Raw genomic sequence first — 17,725 nt, 5'->3', positions numbered from 1 at the left:
AGACGGACGGTCATCGTGAGTCGGAAGGGGTTCTGAGGCCACGCTTCCTTTAAGCACCCCCTCAAAGCCAGAATTCACGGAGTCAGGAATTAGCATGAGGGCAAGAGGCAGAGAGCAGAGGCAAGGGCCGTGCCTTTGCTCACACAGACCAAACACTCCCTGTGTGGACACAGACTATGTGCTCTTCCCCCTTAGGACCCGGCTGCAGGAGGTGATCAATGTCCTAATGGCCTGAGGCAGAAACAAGGTTCCCCCCCCCCCACCTGCTCTAGGGCAGGACAGAACTGCCCCCATGGGTTTCTGAGACTAATTCTTTCTTGGGGGGGGGTAGCCTCCTCTTCCTCCCACATCAAGCCAACTGGAAACCCAACTAGGCCGCCAAGGCTCCTTGAACCCGCCCCCCTCACCCCGCCAGGTACCTAGGAAGAGAAGCCTGGCCATCTCCCTCCCCGTCGAGGGCATCCCAGCACTGCTGTGGACTGCAGGCCAGGATCGTCAGAGAAGGCCCTTGCTCCAGAAGGGGGAGAATACATGCCTACGAGTGCTACGTGGAACAAAATTAAAAATAACACGAAGGCCAGCCTGGCGCCCTGGTCTAAAAGAGCCTCGTTCGAAGTGGAGACTGGCCCCTACGCCCTCCTGCAGCCCTGGAGACGCAGTGGTTCCACGGGGACTGTGATCCAGGCCAGGAGGTCGAAACCACCAGCCCCCCTGAGGGAGAAAGGAGAGGCTTTCTGCTCCCACACAGTTCCGGTCTCAGAACACCATGGGGGCGGTTCCACCCTGTCCTTAAGGGTCTCGCCGTGGGCTGTTCTGAGAGGCATCAGATGCCCAGAAAGATGAGACCGTCTGCCCCCGTCAGGCTGGACAGTCTCAGAAGCCACGCGGTCGCCAGAGGAGCACGCAGCTCCGTCCCGGCAGACGTGTGGCCAGAACGCACCCCAGAAGCAAGGCTGAAGGAGCAGAGCGAACGCACACAGGCACACTCTGTTCATCAGAGACAGGCTCGCGTCAGCCATACGCCCCAAAACGTGTGTGGAAAAACCCGTTCTGACTGCTCGCTCTGCGGGTCTGGTGTCGGAGGGAGCAGGAGAGAGAGCCCCACAGCAAGTTCCGTCTTGATGGGAAGGCGGCAGCAGCTGACTGCACGTCAATCCGAGAGCAAAGCCGCACAGGCTGCCGTCTGAGTGCGTGGGGTTCACGGGCTCCGCCTCGTTTTGTGAAACGACTAAGGGAAGAGCCAACCTGCTGACAGAGCGGCGGCAGAGTTTTGGGACAGTCGCCAACGGAGGCAGGCTCTGGGGAGGTTCCAGGTTCGGTTCTGGACAGCTCAATGAGGTGTTGGTATTACCTTCAAGAGAGCTGCATGTTTACGGGGTCCCCGGGGCCCAGAAAAGTCACGTCTCCACTGCCCTGCAGCCTAGGAAGCTTGACTTCTGGCAGGAATGACTGCTACCCGGAGACACGCAGGGAGCACCCACTGTCCGGAAAAGGGCACCCGCTAATGGACTTGTGGGTTGCCATCAGTCTTCAACAAGGAAAGTCTGAAAGCTCAGATCCAGGGGGATTTTTAACCCACAGACCAGAACCAAACTCACCGCCATCGAGTTGATGGCAGCTCACAGCGACCCTACAGGACAAGGTAGTGCTGCCCCTGTGGGTTTCTGAGAGACGGTGACCCTTTATGGGAGTAGAGAGCCTCTTCTTTCTCTTGTGGAGCAGGCTAGTGGTCTCCAACTGCTGACCTTCTGGTTAGTAGCCCAATGTGTAACCACTATGCCACCAGGACTCCTTCTCCCAGAGGGCAGAGCAATTCCTGATGCCCCGAGTGGGAGGTGCCCTCTCGGTCACTAAACAGCCAGCCAGCTGCCCTCAGGCAGATTCCGACCCACGGTGGCCTCACGAGCATCTGACTGGAGCTGGGCCATTGGGAGCAGACAGTCTCATCTTCCTCCTGCAGGGCAGCCAGTGGATTTGAACCACAGACGCTGTGTCTGGCAGATCTTTGCCACCCAGGCTCCTTTTAAAATAAGTGTGTGACATTTTCACGGGGACACTATATGGACTGAAGTAAAATCTCAAGCCCCTTGAAAGCCTAGGCGCTGTCAGTAGACATGGTTCCCTGCGTACGAAGGAGGTGGTTATTTATGAACAATCGATTTGCAATTCACGGGGCAAGAGATTCTGCCCCCCAAATACACTTGCCACCTAGGGACTGACATATCTGAAATTTCACCATTAAAGATGCATTTCTTCCAAAAAAGCACTAATCCCCTTTAAAATGCAAATGAATCAGGAGCACCAAGACACAAAATCAATATTATTTCACCGTGTTATTTATCAAATTGTTTTCTCTCAAGGGTGGAGGGGTTGGGGTGGGCACAGGATTCAGCCAGGGAGGCCAAATCATGCTTGTGTGTGTGTGTGTGTGTGTGTGTGTGCCTGCATATGTGCGGGGTGTGTGCGTGTGTGCGTCCTTTCTGTGTAAAGAAATTGGAGGGCAAGGACTAGCCAAGCCTCCCACATCGGTCCTGGATCCAGCCCGGAACACTTTCCCCGTGTATTTCTTCCTGAATCCTGATGGCACGACCTGACTCGGGAGGTGCAATGGAGAGACCCTGGAATTCCTGGAGGGACTTGGTTTTTCAGGACACTAGGTGCATGTGCACAACCTTTGCCCTCGGGGCTCCCTGTCACCCACAGAGAAAATGATACACGGCTGCGGCCAGCAGCCCTGACCCCATGGACGGCAACACTGCCCGGCCCTAGCTCTCCCCACAAGCAGGGGCTTAGCGAACACTGGTCACGCATTGGGCTATCTGCAAGGTCAGCAGTTCGAACTCACCAACTGCTCTTCAGGAGAACGACGAGGCTGGCTGCTCCAGTAACGAGTTTCAGCCTGGGAAATCCACAGGGGCCGTCCCACCCTGTCCTGTGAGTCAGAATTGACCTGATGGTAAGGCTAAGTTTAGTTTGGTTGTTTCTGATCACCTGTGTGGGACAGGCTCAGAAATCCAGCAATCTTATTTTGGTGGGAAACATCGCAACAGAGAATGGAGTGGGTTTTTTGTTTTGTTTTGTGACCTGCAGTGTTGCTTGAGAAGTAAGCGGCCAGGCCTTTGCTCCTAGTCTGCCTCCGGGTGCAAGCTCCCCTAGGAGCTGATGTCTGCCCCTGAACGACAAACGCTTGTGCAAAGCTAAGGGTCAGAGGGCGGAAGGAGGCCACTCAAGTTCATGTGACCACTCGCATCAGGGACACCTCAAACCAAGGCTCTGAATCGCCCCCAGACAGAAAGGCAACAAAACGAAACACAAAGGTAGAGATCAAAGCCTGAGGACGCATCAGCTCTATGAGCCCCGGTGGCTCAGTGGTTAAGTGCAATCTGAACCCAGGACAAAGAGCAGACAAACTGCTCCTCCCAAGGAAAGCCTCGGGGCAGTTCCACTCTGTCCCACAGGGGCACCAAGTCCACCTGGACTGGCCAGTGCTTTAGCCGCAAGCCAAACCCAGGTCCACTCGCATCCGCAAACTCCTCTTTCCTTTACATAGCTGCATTTGGGCCAAGAAAGGTAGACTGAGCTGCTGAAGTCGGGTGCCTTTCTCACTAAAGCCAGCTTCTCTACAGTGGCCTGACCCAAGCCCGGTCGTCTCAGCTGCCTCATCTGCACGTGGGCTGCCAGGAGGACAGACGCATCTGTCCTGGAAGAAGTACAGCCAGAGTGCTCTTAAGACGCAAGGAGGGCGAGGCTTAGTTCCGTGTACCTTGGACGTGTTGTCAGGTGCGATGGGTCCCTGGAGAAGGACACCGTGCCTGGTAAAGCAGGGGGCAGCAAGACGGAGGACGGCCCTCACCCAGGAGCAGTGAGCTCCAACGTGAGTGGGGTGGTGAGGTGGGGCAGCACCGGGTGGAGGTTCTTGCTGTTGCATGCAGCGCACTGGGAGCGAGAACGGGCCTGATGGAACTGACGACACGCCCACCGTGATGGGGATGGGACCTGGGGTCCGGCCTGTGATGGGGAGGGGACCCTCCCGGCACAACGGGCCACCATCATATGGTGCGTGTGGTCACCGCTAACCAGCACCGACCGCAGCAGAACAGAGAGAGGCCTTGGCAGGCGGGAGGCTGGGAACAGAGAGTGGGGGAGGAGGGACACTGCCCGTGGAATCTAGTGGGTGGGGCCCAGGAGTGAGCTCCAGGGGAGGAGCAGATGCGTAGGGAGGGCGTCCTACCTGGGCATATGGTCTCAGCGTGGGGTCCGTGGGTCCAGAAGACCACAGGAGCCAGACGGGGAGCAGTAGCCCTATAGCCACAGGGGCTCAGGAAGACAGCACCCACATTCTAAGAGGCTCTTTCATGGGGTGGGAAGTCAGGGAGGGCTAGAGGAGGCCTAGAGGAGGGCCTGGAGTTGGGGGTTCGGCTAGCCACATGGGGGCTGCAGCCAAGGACCAGCCAACAACAGGCTGGAACTGTAGGAGGGAGATGCCTGTGTAGCTTCTAGGGGGTTCAGAGGGGACCTGGTAGCATGGTGGTTACCCGTTGAGCTGCTAATCACAAGCTCATCAGTTTGAAACCACCAGCCGCACCCAGGAAGAAAGACGAGGCTCTCTACTCCCATCAAGAGTTATAGTCTCAGACAGGGTCGCTGTGAGTCAGAGTTGACTGGAAGGCAGTGAGTTTTGCTTTTTTTAACAGATAGATGTAAAAGAACCCGATACTCAAGGTGGAGAGGCCTTCCTCACTAAGCCAAACGATCAATTGCTCTCATGGGCACAGTTTTGGTTCTAGGATAAAAGATGACCTCAGGGTAACAGTGCCGGAGGTTCATCCAGCCTCCATGGCTCCAAAAGTCTGGATTCCATGAGAATCTGAAATTCTCCTCTGCATTTCCCCCAACTGTGACCAGGACCCTTCTACAGAACCTCTGACCACAATGTTGAGTGACGGCAGCCGGGCACCATCTAGTGCTTCTAGTCTTGTGACAGAGGAGAAGGCCATCTGTGGGCACAGCTGGCCACAACCAAATCTGCAAAGAGAAGCCAACCATGGCAACCATTCCTCTCAGCTCCCGGAGTCGATCCCAGGAATACCAGGCAGCAGAGCTCCTCCACAAGGAGCGAGTGCCAACAATGGAGGGAAAGAGGAGGTCCCCGAACTTAGTGTCTTAGCTTACAAACTTCTGGAGGCCGGAAACTGCGCTCGCTCCCTGAGCTCAGGGCACTGTGGGCACAGATTAAATGGCAGTCTGGGCCAAGGCCGAGCCCCTCAGAGCCCGGAGAACAACAATAAACTGAGCGTGACCTTGAAATGACTTTGGTGTCATCTCAATGTGGTAGCGGTGGTTGAGTACAGTTATGGCAGCCCTGCCTGACAGAGCAGATCTGCCCCACACGGCCGTCATTTCGAAAGCAGACAACCAGATCTCTTCCCCAGGGATCCACTCAGGAGTTCAAAGCGCACACCTTTTGATTAGCAGCTGACTACTGCACCACCCCCAACCAACCCAACAGCCAACCAGCCAACCCACCAACTAACCAAGCAACCAACACACCCGCCCCACTGCCATCGAGTTACAGGACAGAGGACTGCCCCGGGAGGCTTCCAAGGCTGTCAGTCTTGTAAGGAGCAGAGAATGTCATCTTTCTTCCAAGGAGCAGCAGGTGAGTTCAAACCACCCACCTTCGGTTAGCACCCAGGGCTCATCATGTAACGGAATGCAGAGCCTCCCCCTCTGGCTCCCCAGTAGCAGCAATCTGCCCCCGGGTGGGTCCCTTGGCTTGACAAGCCCAGCAGAAGCCCCGTCTCTTCTCAAAGGCCCCCACTCGGGGGCACATAAACCGTAGCGATTCACTCGGGCGGCTGGGGAGGGGCGGCATTCATTACGGCCCACTTAGCTGTGTAACAACTGCCTCTCACAGACCGACAGTGATTCATGAAAATGAACATACGGAGTCTCTTTGCTGCATAAACCTCGCAGCCTCCGGCGAGTGTGGTAATACAGATGTCCCACAAGGCACCACAAACAAGCCCTGCGTGGAAGCCAGCAATTACAGGCGCATTTAACGCAATCCATCTCTCATCAGAAAGTGCTTAGCTCGGGAGGCAGCCCCAACAGACTGTCAGGGGACACAGCCACTTAACTGTCCCCTCCAGCGATCACACCCTCTCAACCTGGGAGTCCTGACGCATTCAAACAACTCTCATTGACTTCTGTTCCTGAAGCATTCAGCGTGATTGACAGCTTCAGGCGGGGACCAACCGGGCATTGTCCCGCGCGTCCCATGGGGCTGCCTGGATACTTGGTTGGAAGGGCTTTCTCCTGAGCCATCTTCTGGGAAGCCTGAGATTTCAGTGTCTGGGACTAAACTTGGCTGGCACCGGGCCTGCCGCCCCTCACACCAAAGGAGCTCCCCTCGAGCCGTCCTCAAACGGGGTACTGACAAATGCGCCCTTGCCACCTGCCATTAGGAAAAACCGAGGCTGCGCCCACTGCCTCCTGTGTACACGCCTGGTGCAGCGGTTAAGCGCTGGGCTGCTCGCCACAAGGTCAGTGGCTCGAACCCACCAGCCGCTCCTCGGGGACAAGCAGAGGCTGCCTGCTCCTGTAAGATGAACAGACCTCAGACATCCTGTAGGGGAGGCCTACCCTGCCCAGCAGAGGAAGACCCGATGGCAGACTGGGCTTTGTGGTTCGGGAAGGAGCCCTGGTGGAGCACTGGGCTGTCATCCAAGCCCACCGGATGCTCCTCAGAACAAAGAGGTGGCGGTCAGCCCCCAGGGAGGGTAACAGCCTTGGACACCACCTCTGGGGCCTCCTACTCCGCCAGCTCCAGAATTAACTTTGCTCGGATTCCTTGAAGCTAAGGCTCCATTCCCAGCCAGAGCCCGTCAGGCCCAGCCTCCACCCGTCAGGGGAGGCTCCTGTGCCGCTGAGCAGACTAAGGGAGAGCAGGAAGAAAGGCCTGGGAATCCACTTCCCCGAGTCAGATTGCCAGAACCCTGTGGACCACGCGGTCTGCTTCGACACCGAACACAGGTGCAGGGCAAGTTCCACAGTGCATGGGGACAGCCACGAGCCCAGGGCCAACTCAAGAGATGCCACCAACAGCCCGAGAGTTGGCACCGCCCTCCCACGACACCTGGGTCGCAGGCATCCCTCCTGCGTTCCCTTTATATCAACCCTGTGCAACTCCAGGCCCCACCCACAGTCCAGCGGGTCCACTCTGACTCCCAGGATGGACCTCCCCTAGGGGTTCCCAAGCCTGGGGCTCTGGGTGGGAGCAGAGAGCCTGGTCTTTCTCCCCAAGAACAGCTGGTGGTCTCCAGATGCTGGCCTTACCCTTAGCAGCCCCCAACCCATCACCCCGACGCACCGGGGCTCCTGCTGTGTGTAGCTTGTAGCAGTTCATGCGCTCTGCTGCCTACCGAGGTGCCTCCGGAGAAAGACCTGGAGATCCACGGACTCCCCGAGCCCAACCACAGAAACCCCGTGGGAGCAGCTGCACCCCCACTGACCAGGCATCACCGCTACCTGGGTACTGTGGACGACCACGCCGCTCAGGTTCACACGACACCTGAGAGCCAAGCTGCCCTCAGGTGCGGCGGCCAATGGGCGTCCTGTGGCCTTAAGCAACACGGCGGGGCACTTCAGAGACAGCCATGGACCTGAGCATCCTTCCCCAAATTCAGAAAATGAGCAAGCAGCCAAACCCTAGTTGGGGTGGGAGGGCGGGGCGAAGATGGGCCATCTGTAAAAGGAGATCACCCACTCAGTGGGCCTAGGCGCCCCTCGAGTTCTCCATCTCTTGAGAAGCACCTGCAGAGGTGGTCCACAGTAAGACCAGCGAGCGAGCACTCTCCCATGGGGTTCCCCAGGGGCCTGGTCCCTCAAATCCCAGCATCCCTGCTGCTTCCCCAGAAGCCCAGGGCGCACGGAGGAGGTCCTGAGGTGGGAGACAAGTGCCGGGTGGTGGGGTGTCACTCCCTGACTTGGAGAGAACAGAATAAAACCCTGCCTGTCCACGTGGGCCCCATGGTCAGCGAGGGTTCAGGCTGTAGAGACCACTGGGTTTTCACCAGCCGACTTCCGGAAGGAGATCACCGGGCCTCTTTTCCTAGTCTGCTTTCACTTCAGGGGCTTTCCTGAAACCTGTTCACACCTGGCAGCGCACAGACCGCCTCTGTGCAGACAGGTGGTGGCTACTCACGAGATGCGCCCGTGGTGATTGAACTGGGGCCTCCCGCACGGAGAGGAAACCACCGAACCACCGGTGACTCCTTAGTGCAACCTGGGAAAAAGCCTGACACAGAGCCCAGTATCATCAAGTGCACTCCAATGCACAGAGACCCTGTAGCACAGCGGTTCTCAACCTGTGGGTCGAGACCCCTTTGGGGATCCAACCGCCCTTTCACAGGGGTCGCCCGAGTCACAACAGCAGCAAAATGACAGTGAAGTAGCAACGAAAATAATGTTATGGTTGGTGGGGGGGGGTGTCACCACATGGGGAGCTGTGTGAAAGGGTCGCGGCAGGAGGAAGGCTGAGAACCACTGCTGTAGAGGGCTTCTGAGGCTGTAGGTCTTCCTGGGAGCAGACAGCCTCATCTTTCTCCTGTGGAGCAGAGGGCAGGCTTGAACCACCGGCCGATCTTGCAGTTAGCAGCCCAGCACCTAACCCACAGGGCCACTGGGGCGGCTCCTGCATCAGCACAAAGCAGTCACACGCCTCATCTCACATGGGGTCCATGCACGCCTCACAGGCTGCTGCGCGGCGCCAGGTCTCAGCACAAGAGGGCACCTTGGGAGCCCATGGCCCAACAGTGTGGGGAAGGTCACGGGTCCTGCGATCACCCACACCCACACCAGAATGTCTGCCCGCCGAGCGGCAGTACAGATGCCAGCGCCCGCCCAGATGCGCCTCCAGGGCCAGGTACAGACAGCTGCCGAATTCGTCTCCATGTCAACGGACATCCGACTCAAACACTCCCTGCTGCTGAGAGGCCCGCCCGTGGGATGGGGCACCTGCAACCTTTCCGGTTAGCAGCCAAAAGCCAGCGTCTAGGAGGCAACCCAAGAGCCCTGGTGGCATAGTGGGTTACGGGTTGGGCACGCTAACTGCAACATCGGCAGTTGGAAAGGACCAGCCGCTCCACGGGAAGAGAGACAGGACTTTCCACTTCCACAAAGAGTCGCCGTCTCTGAAGTCCACCAGGATGGCTCTGCCCTGTGATGTAGGGTCGCTACGAGTCAGCATTCAAAAATAAATAAATCATTTTATCCGGGGTTCTTATGACAATCCATCCAGACACCGTGTCAAGCACATTTGTACATATGTTGTCATGATCATTTCCAAAACATTTTCTCTCTACTCCAGCCCTTGGTATCAGCTCCTCTTTTTTCCCGCCCTCTCCCATCCTCGATAATTTATAAATTTTTATTTTTATATGTTACACCGTTCGCTGTCTCACTTCACCCATGTTTCTGTTGTTCCCCCTCCCCACCTGGGGGGGGATGTGTATATCGATCATTGCAATCTGTTCCCCTTTCTCCCCCCACCTTCCCTCCTGGTATCTACTCGCAGCATTGGTCCTGAGGAGGTTCTCTGTCCTGGATTCTGTGTGCCGAGAGCTCTTATCTGTACCAGTGGCCATCCTCTGGTCTGCCAGGTCTGTAAGGTAGAGCTGGCGTCGTGACGGTGGTGGTGTGGGGAGAGGACTCACTAGAGGAATGTGCGTGAGTCAGCACTGACTCGAGGCGGGGAGTTTGGCTTTGAGTTTTGTACTCAGAAGTGACTTCTTAATCGGAAATTAAATCTAGCTGAGGAGGGGGGTGTTTTTCCTCAGGGAGCCCTAGTTACCTGGCAGAGGTACCTGTTGGAATGGCCAATTCTGGGTTATTCCCTCCCTGTTGGCTTCTCACTCTGGTACCACCCCCTGGAGACCGGCCTGCACACTCCGAGTGTCCCCCCACCCCATCCATGCGTCTGCGTCTGTCTGCACTGAGCGAGGGGCTGCAGGTGTAATGGGAGCCAGACCCTGGACACATGCAGAGCCAGCCTGCTGCAAGCACGGGGGCCTGCCCTCAAAGCTGGCCACATTGGCTGAGGTTTCTCTAAGTCCCTTGTCACCGGCTAGTAGGGGATCCTGGGCCTCTGAGCTCCCTGCCCGCCACTGCCGCCTGAGAATCCCACCTTTTATGGGGCTCATTTTTAATATCGGCACGTTTAGGGGAGAGGTAAATAAACCTGATCATGTCATAAATCCAGGGTGCTCTTCCACTCTGCGGGTTTCGCCTAAAACCCTGTAAATCTCCCCGGGGAGCAGCATCTGGCCAGGTAACAGAGGGGGCCGCAGTGGCCGGGGATTCAGAAACCAGGGAGGAAAGGCTGACGTCAAACACGCCTGGCCTGGAGGCTGGGCAGTGGAGGCGAGGGGCTTGCGAAGGGGATCTTCATGTCCCAGCCGGGCCAGGAGAGGGGGGCTGGGTCTATGTAACATCACCACCACTTTATAGACAGCCGATGGTCAAAACCACCTCCTGCAGGGGCACGGCTTTCCCTCACATCCAAGCCCAAACCGCCGTCCTCAGCCGGTCCACTCAGTGACACCGGGGGGACAGGGCACAGGGCAGCGAGATGCAAGGCCGTCAGCTGTACAGAAACACAACGTCCCCCACACACCGGCTGGTGGTTTTGAACTGCCAGCCTTTCAGTGCAGCCAAGCGACTATTCACCGCGCCCCAGGGCACCTGGTGGAGCTTTAAAACCCGGCCCCAGTTACGCATTGGCAAGGCCAGCCGATCGAAACCACCAGCCACTCCGCTTCGCAGGAACGAGGCTTTCCACTCCCGTCAAGAGTGACGGTCTCGGAAACCCACAGGGCCCGCTCCAGCCTGTCCTAGGAGGTGGCTGTGAGTCCGAGCTGTCCCGATGGCAGTCAGTCTGGTCGTGTGGGAACCCCTGAGTCAATGCCAGGGACACGGGGCAGCCCTGTGGGAGAATGGGAACCGCCCAGGGGGATTCCAAGGAGAACATCTGGACAGAAGCAGGCGGCCACCTCTCTCGCGCCGAGCGACCGGCGGATTCAAAGTGCCCACCTTCCCGGGAGCGGCTGACAGCTCAAGGCGGCACCACCAGGCTCCCCCGCCAGGGGATCCGTTTATGCCAATTGCCAGCAACAGCCGTTTGGAGGCTGCATAACACCCGGCCAGTCTCTCTTTTACACCAGAAGCCAACTTGGAAGTTGACCTCGGCGCTGACTGTATACCGGTGTATATGTGCACGGCCGGGCAGCCTATACGCCCATATAAATATCAATACAAATAAAGCTAACTTTCAGTGTGGGAAAACAAAAGCCATCTGACAGGCGGGTGCTGACATAACTCACCGCGGACAGCTCATCTGGTGCGCGCGGCTTCCATTCTCGGTGTAGGCCCCGCCGCGCCAGGCCATGATATACGGTAATGTCAGCGCACAATCTGGATTTACTATAAAGGGGCGCGGGCGAGCTGCAGGGCAGTAAACACTGCGGCCGGTGTATTTCACACTGGGCTGGTTTTTATGAAGAACACTTCACCGCCCAGCCACGGCACCCAGGTGATGGATGGCGAAAGATGCCTGCCAAGCTTCATCATTGTTTGTAAATCTTAACTGTTCCTGCTCACTAACTCTGCAAGCAATTTTCAGAGACAGCGGCCGACAGAAGGACGGCCCCGCTCTCCTGAAGGTTATTCAAGTTGTACGTGGCCCTGGCCAGGCTCCCAGGGGTGGCGCTGGGGAAATCAACTCCACGGGGACCCTGCATCGGGACCCCGGGAAACACCCTCCCGGATCCAAAGGCGAGTAGGGACGGCGGATGCGCTAACCCTACCGGGACCCGCACCCACGGGGGACGACGTGACTCCAGGGTTGAGAGTCCAGTGCGGTTAGCAGTGGCCGGTTTGGGGGAAAGAGGTTGGCCAGGCTCTTCTTGGGCAGCTCCTCTGGGTGGACTGGAAGCACCGATCTTTCCTTCGCGGCTGAGCATGTCTGCATCACTTGGGGTCTCCCGGTTTAGCTTAGCCGTGTCCCTGGGGTGGGGGGCACTGGCTCCCTGCGTCGCAGAAGCAGCAGGCGCGAGGCACGTGTGGCGAGCACAGGGCTGAGCAGGCAGAAGGGGTCCACTCACTGCCCCCCCCCTGCGAGCCGCGCCCACGTTCACTGCAGCTCACACGGGTCACCACCGCACAACGGTGGACGTTGCCCACGTGTCCACCTGCCGGCAGATGCCTCCAAAACATGTGGTCCATCCACACCATGAGGCACCGCTCGGCCGCAAAGAGAAACCAAGTCCGATCCGCACTACACCGCCCTGGTGAACCTGAAGACGAGACGCCCAGTGGGTGGTGCCGTCTGCAGAAGCGGCTGCCGAGGCTCGTGTCAGGGGTAGTCGGTGATGGGGGCGTGGGGGGAGGACATGGTCAGGGAGCAGTGAGATGTGGTGAGGGGAGGGGGCTGGCAGGGATTATGGGGGGGTGCGAAAGGCATGGATCTGAAGTCGCCCAACTGGAAGAGGCTCTCCACGTTTTTACAGTGGACGCAAGAGAAGGGAGAGGAAAAGATAGAGTGGGGAGGGGAGGTTTGGTTGGGCCCCGTTTCCCGTGGATCAAGTCTAAGTTCCATCCAACAGCCAGGAACCCCTAAGACCGATTCCAGAACATTCTCCCTGACCCTGCCCTCCACTCTCATCTTCAGCCGAATGAAGACCCGAGTACCAGCCTTAAATGTTACAACAAACTGGAAACAAGCTCACCGCCCTGCAGTCAGTGCTGACCCCGGCGGTCACTGTTGACGGGAAGAGAAAGCCCTGTCTTTCTCCCTGGGAGCTGCTCATGGTTTCGAACCGCCGACCACGCGGATCGCAGCCCAACATGTAACCGGTACACCACTGGGGCTCCATAAAGGAGCTAAAGATGTTGTAAGAAACCCAGAGCGATCCCCCACCAGACTCACTCGGTGCAGGACAAAATCCTATCTTTTCCAAGAATTATCTGGGGGAAGAGGGTGGGCCTTTTTCACATGCACCAACCCACAAATCCGTGTCCGAGGCGACGGACCACAGCCAAGGGCCGGGACAGAGCGAAGATCTCGAGCAGCGGTTCGCAACCAGTAGGTCGCAACCCCTTTGGGGTCGCACGGCCCTTTCACAGGGGCCGCCTAAGACTGTATTTCTGATGGCCTTAGGAATCAAGACACTGCTCCTCTATCCGTCTCCAGGCAGGTCCGCCCACATGCAGATACGCCCACACAGGGTCACCACAACGTGAAGACCTGTATTAAAAGGTCGCAGCATTGGGAAGGTTGAGAACCACTAATCTAGAGCCATACGTCCTGTTTCTACTCGCGTTTCAGATTGCAAACGTTGTTTGATTTGATGTTTCATGAGTCAGGTCTGTCTGTCTGCAGATCGGGTGTCCATGAGCCAGGTCTGTCTGTAGATCAGGTGTCCATGAGTCAGGTCTGTCTATAGATGGGGTGTCCATGAGTCAGGTCTGTCTGTAGATCAGATGTCCATGAGTCAGGTCTCTCTCTATATAGATCGGTGTCCATGAGTCAGGTCTGTCTGTCTGCAGATCGGGCGTCCATGAGTCAGGTCTGTCTGTAGATCGGGTATCCATGAGTCAGGTCTGTCTGTAGATCGGGTGTCCATGAGTCAGGTCTGTCTGTCTGTCTGTAGATCGGGTGTCCATGAGTCAGGTCTGTCTGTCTGCAGATCGGGCGTCCATGAGTCAGGTCTGTCTGTCTGTCTGTAGATCAGATGTCCCTGAGTCAGGCCTGTCTGTCTGTAGATAAGGTGTCCATGAGTCAGGTCTGTCTACCTGTAGATCAGGTGTCCATGAGTCAGGTATGTGTGTCTGTAGATGGGGTGTCCATGAGTCAGAATCCACTCAGTGGCCGAGAGTTCTGAGTTCGGCCCAGCTGTCCACGTTTGTACTTGAACTCACTTTGAGCTCAAGGAATTGAACTCTGACCACAGAATGCAAGCAGTCCTGACCGTGAGGTGTGGTCACGGCCTTCAAAGTGTTAAGTGTCCTGGTGCTTGTTCCCATGCTTCCTCTAAAGCCCGGGAGTCCTGGTGGCACAGGGGACTACAAGTCGGGGTGCCGACCCCGAGGCTGGTGGTTTGAGTCTCCAGCCACTCCAAGGGAGAATGGAGAGGCTGTCTGCCCCCATGACCAAGGACAGTCTCGGAAACCCACAGGGGCGGTTCTACTCTGTTCCACAGGTGGCTGCAAGTCGGAACCGACTGGTGGCCACAAATGAAACTTGTAGGCCCTTCGTGAACGGGACACCAGAGGTCAGAAGGGACAGCAAAGCCCCATGATATGCTGGGCCAGGAAGAAGGGGGTGCTGGTCTTTCTCAGCAGAGGGCAAAACGCAGGAACAGAGTAACATGCGGCATGCACCATGCCATCGCAGTTTCTCGTGAAACGCCGGTTCAGCAACACCGAGGCCGCCTGCACTGTGACCGTCACCCCCTCTTCCAGGCAGTGCAGGCCACCACCCTGCCTCCACTCAGCCCTGACCGCTCCCCACCAGCCCTCCAACCTCAGCTTCCTGTTCTTCTGCACCCGTCCTGCCCATCAACATGCAGGCACATGGGTGGCTGCGGTGAACCGCCCACAGCGTGCAGTGGGGCTCCCTTCCTCGTTCATGGCCCTCTAACCACCCATCCTCTGGATGGCCACCGTTTTGCTTAGCCATTCAAAGACTAAAGAAATTTGGGTCACTGGCAAGCAGGTCCCCTGGTGGTGTAGTGGTTGCACATTGGTCTGCTAACCTCAGGGTCGGTGGTTGGAAGTCAGCGGCTGCTCCGAGGGAGAAAGACGAGGCTTTCTGCTTCTGTAAAGAGTGACAGCCGCAGAACCCCACTGGGGCGGTTCTACCCTGTCCTGTAGGGTCGCTGTGATTCTGGACTGGCTCGATGGCAGGGGAATTTTTGGTTTTAAGAAGGAAAGGCTGAGTCGTGCCTGCAACTCCAAACTCAGCCACGTGTGAATCCTCAGGAGCCCCAGTGGTGCTGTGTGTCGAGCACCGGGCGGCTAACGATGAGGTCGAGGCTTCAAGCCCACCAGCTGCTCCTCAGGAGGCGATACGCTGGGTCTGCTCCCGGGAGGACATGGTCTCCAGACCCTGCACAGAGGGTGGGGCCTCCTGGGCAGCAGCGGGCTGTGCATGTGTTGTCACGGGGACAAGGGGATCCCCAAAGTTCAGGCCTTCCAAGGGGGAGACTCCACCCAACAGACCCGGGCGGGGTCCTCCCCTCAGTGCCAACAAACACCTGGGGAGCTGCTCTACTCTGAGGCTGGGAGTGAGAACATCCCACACAGCGAAGCAGCTTCCACGCGTGCCCCTTCCCCTTCCTGACCAAGAGGGAGGACAGTCTGTTCCTAAAAGGCAAAGCTTCCCTCAGCGCTCTCTCTCAAAGTCGCACAAAATCAACTCCGTTTCCCTGAAGGCAGGGGGCACAGGGCCTGTCTTCTCTCCAGCAAGCCGCTGCACAATTCCCGGCAGAGCAAAGCCACAACCCCAGGGCCACTGACGTCCCTGAGATGTCCCTCCTCTTGACAAGGGGACATGCAGGCAGCCACGGGGACTGGTGCTCACACCTTCCCTCTCCCCACTGGACCTCCCTGGAGGTGGCTGACTGGAAGGTCGGCAGTTCAAACGCACTAGCTGCTCCCCAGGAGAAAGATGAGGCTGACTGTCCCCCCACCCCCGTCAATAATTACAGGCTCAGAAACTAGACAAGGTCCCTGTCCCCCAATCAAGATTTATAGTCTCTGAAACCCGCAGGGGCAGGTCCTATAGGGTGGCTGTGAGTGGGGACTGAGTCTGGTCCCTCAGTGTTCCTGCCTTGCCGTCCAAACGCCACATCACTCGTGGATGCTTCTCACGCACGGGCTCTCCCAGCAAGAGGCGGCTTCATTCAGTAGGAAAGACAAGACAACAGCAAAGACATCTGTGCCCCCAGCAGCCCCCGCGGTGTCCACGGGAGGGCGGTTAGTGCGGAGGCTCTGGTTAAGGACAGCCTTGTTCTACGACAAAGCCGTGTCGGCTGCATTGATGCCCCATGAACCCAGGTCTATTCGGAAAGACCTTCTGTTAACAGTCGGGGGGCAGGGGCGCTCCAAGGGGATCTCTGGGGCTGAGTCTTGGGGAGCTGCCACCAGGCCTTCCTTCTGAGCCTTGGGCCTGAGCCACTGAGTAAACCCAGGTGGGAAATCAGTCCACCCGCTCCCTGGTGGTGGATACACTTTCGACTTTAAAATTAAACATAAACCAAACATCTGTGGCACAGGCGTGCTCACCACGGAGAAATCTACTCCACCCCACGGAAACGCCATTCAGGGAACCCGTGTCTCCGAAGGGCCCCCCAGGGAAGGCCGATCCGGGTCCCCAGAGAGACCAAGTGTGGAGCTCAGGATTGAAAGGGGGACCACGGTCAATGCTACTTACCTACCCGAGCTCCTCACGGAGACCCCCCCCCCCAGAGGCTCCTCGCCTGCTGCCCAGCCCGGGGGGTGGGGTGGGGGAGCAGGGACAGCCTAGTCCCAGGGAGGAGCCCTGTCCCACACGCCCAGCCCATCTGGGCGCCCACACCTACCACTGGCCTTGGCCTCCGTGTAGGAGGAGCCGTCCTCGAAGGTGAAGATCTGGGAGACGCTCTGGCCCAGGTAGGACGGGGGCGGGTAGTAGGAGTGCATTCGGTACTGGGAGCCCATGGCGTGGCGGCTCTCGACGCTCTTCATTTGCTGGGGAGACAGGAAGGGCGTGAGATGGCTGCACAGGGGCCTCCTCGTCACCATCACCGGGCGGCCCTCAGCCTGGCCCTGCAGCCTCCGGGTCCTCACAAGCCCAGAACCCAGAACCCTCAGGGTCCCTGACCCTCCAGGCCACACCCCTCGTATTCACGAACATCAACGCTTTATCACGCCTCCTTAGAGCATGTCCCACCCATCCCTTTCTCTTCTTCCTAGTGGGCCACCACCTTCCCAAATGAACAAACACCTATCTACCTACCCACCTAACCCCTAATCCCCTGCCTCCACCCGTGAACACCTATCTATCTATCTATCTATCTATCTATCTATCTATCTATCTATCTATCCATCCATCCATTCACTTATCCCCTAGTCCCCTGCCTCCACCCAAGTGAACACCTATCTATCTATCTATCTATCTATCTATCTATCTATCTATCTATCTATCTATCTATCTATCTATCTACCTACCTATCCCCTAACCCACTGCCTCTACCCAAGTTAGCACTGATCTATCTATCCACCTATCCCCAAGTCCCGCCCCGTGCCCATCAAAGCCTGTTTCTTTCCCATATGAAAACCTGGGTCTTTATTTTCCCCTTAGAACAATGACCTCCAACGATACTCGTCCTTCTGTGATTGGCTGGCCTCACTTAGCATCATGTTCTCCACTCCCGCCATGCGTGCGTGAGGTACCGCCCAGTTTAAAAACACCGTTCTTCAGGGTATGTAGTATTCCATCGTGGGCATGTAACGAAGTTTGTTTATGCATTCTGGGGGGAAGCCTCGGAGCCCTGGCTCAAAACCACCAGTCGCTCGGTGGGAAGAATTCAGGCCTCCCTAACCCCGTCAAGGGCCAGTCCTGCCCTGTCCATCTGCTGGCTTTGGGTCAGGGCAGTGGGTTGAGGCGGAGCCACCTTGGTGGCAG

The 17,725-nt window shown here is 57.5% G+C and overlaps 1 protein-coding gene across 1 annotated transcript in view; it reads right to left on the bottom strand.

Moving 5' to 3' along the window:
• The window catches only part of DMRT1 (doublesex and mab-3 related transcription factor 1), a 74,357-nt gene that overhangs the window by 11,479 nt on the left and 45,153 nt on the right, over positions 1-17,725 (bottom strand). Inside the window, exon 4 of the mRNA XM_075558906.1 lies at positions 16,641-16,788. Within this exon, the coding sequence (XP_075415021.1) occupies positions 16,641-16,788 (148 nt within the window). The remainder of the gene's footprint in view (positions 1-16,640; positions 16,789-17,725) is intronic.

The sequence above is a fragment of the Tenrec ecaudatus genome, chromosome 10 (genome assembly GCF_050624435.1).
Source record: "Tenrec ecaudatus isolate mTenEca1 chromosome 10, mTenEca1.hap1, whole genome shotgun sequence".
NCBI lineage: Eukaryota > Metazoa > Chordata > Mammalia > Afrosoricida > Tenrecidae > Tenrec > Tenrec ecaudatus.
This window is presented reverse-complemented; position numbering and strand designations above follow the sequence as displayed.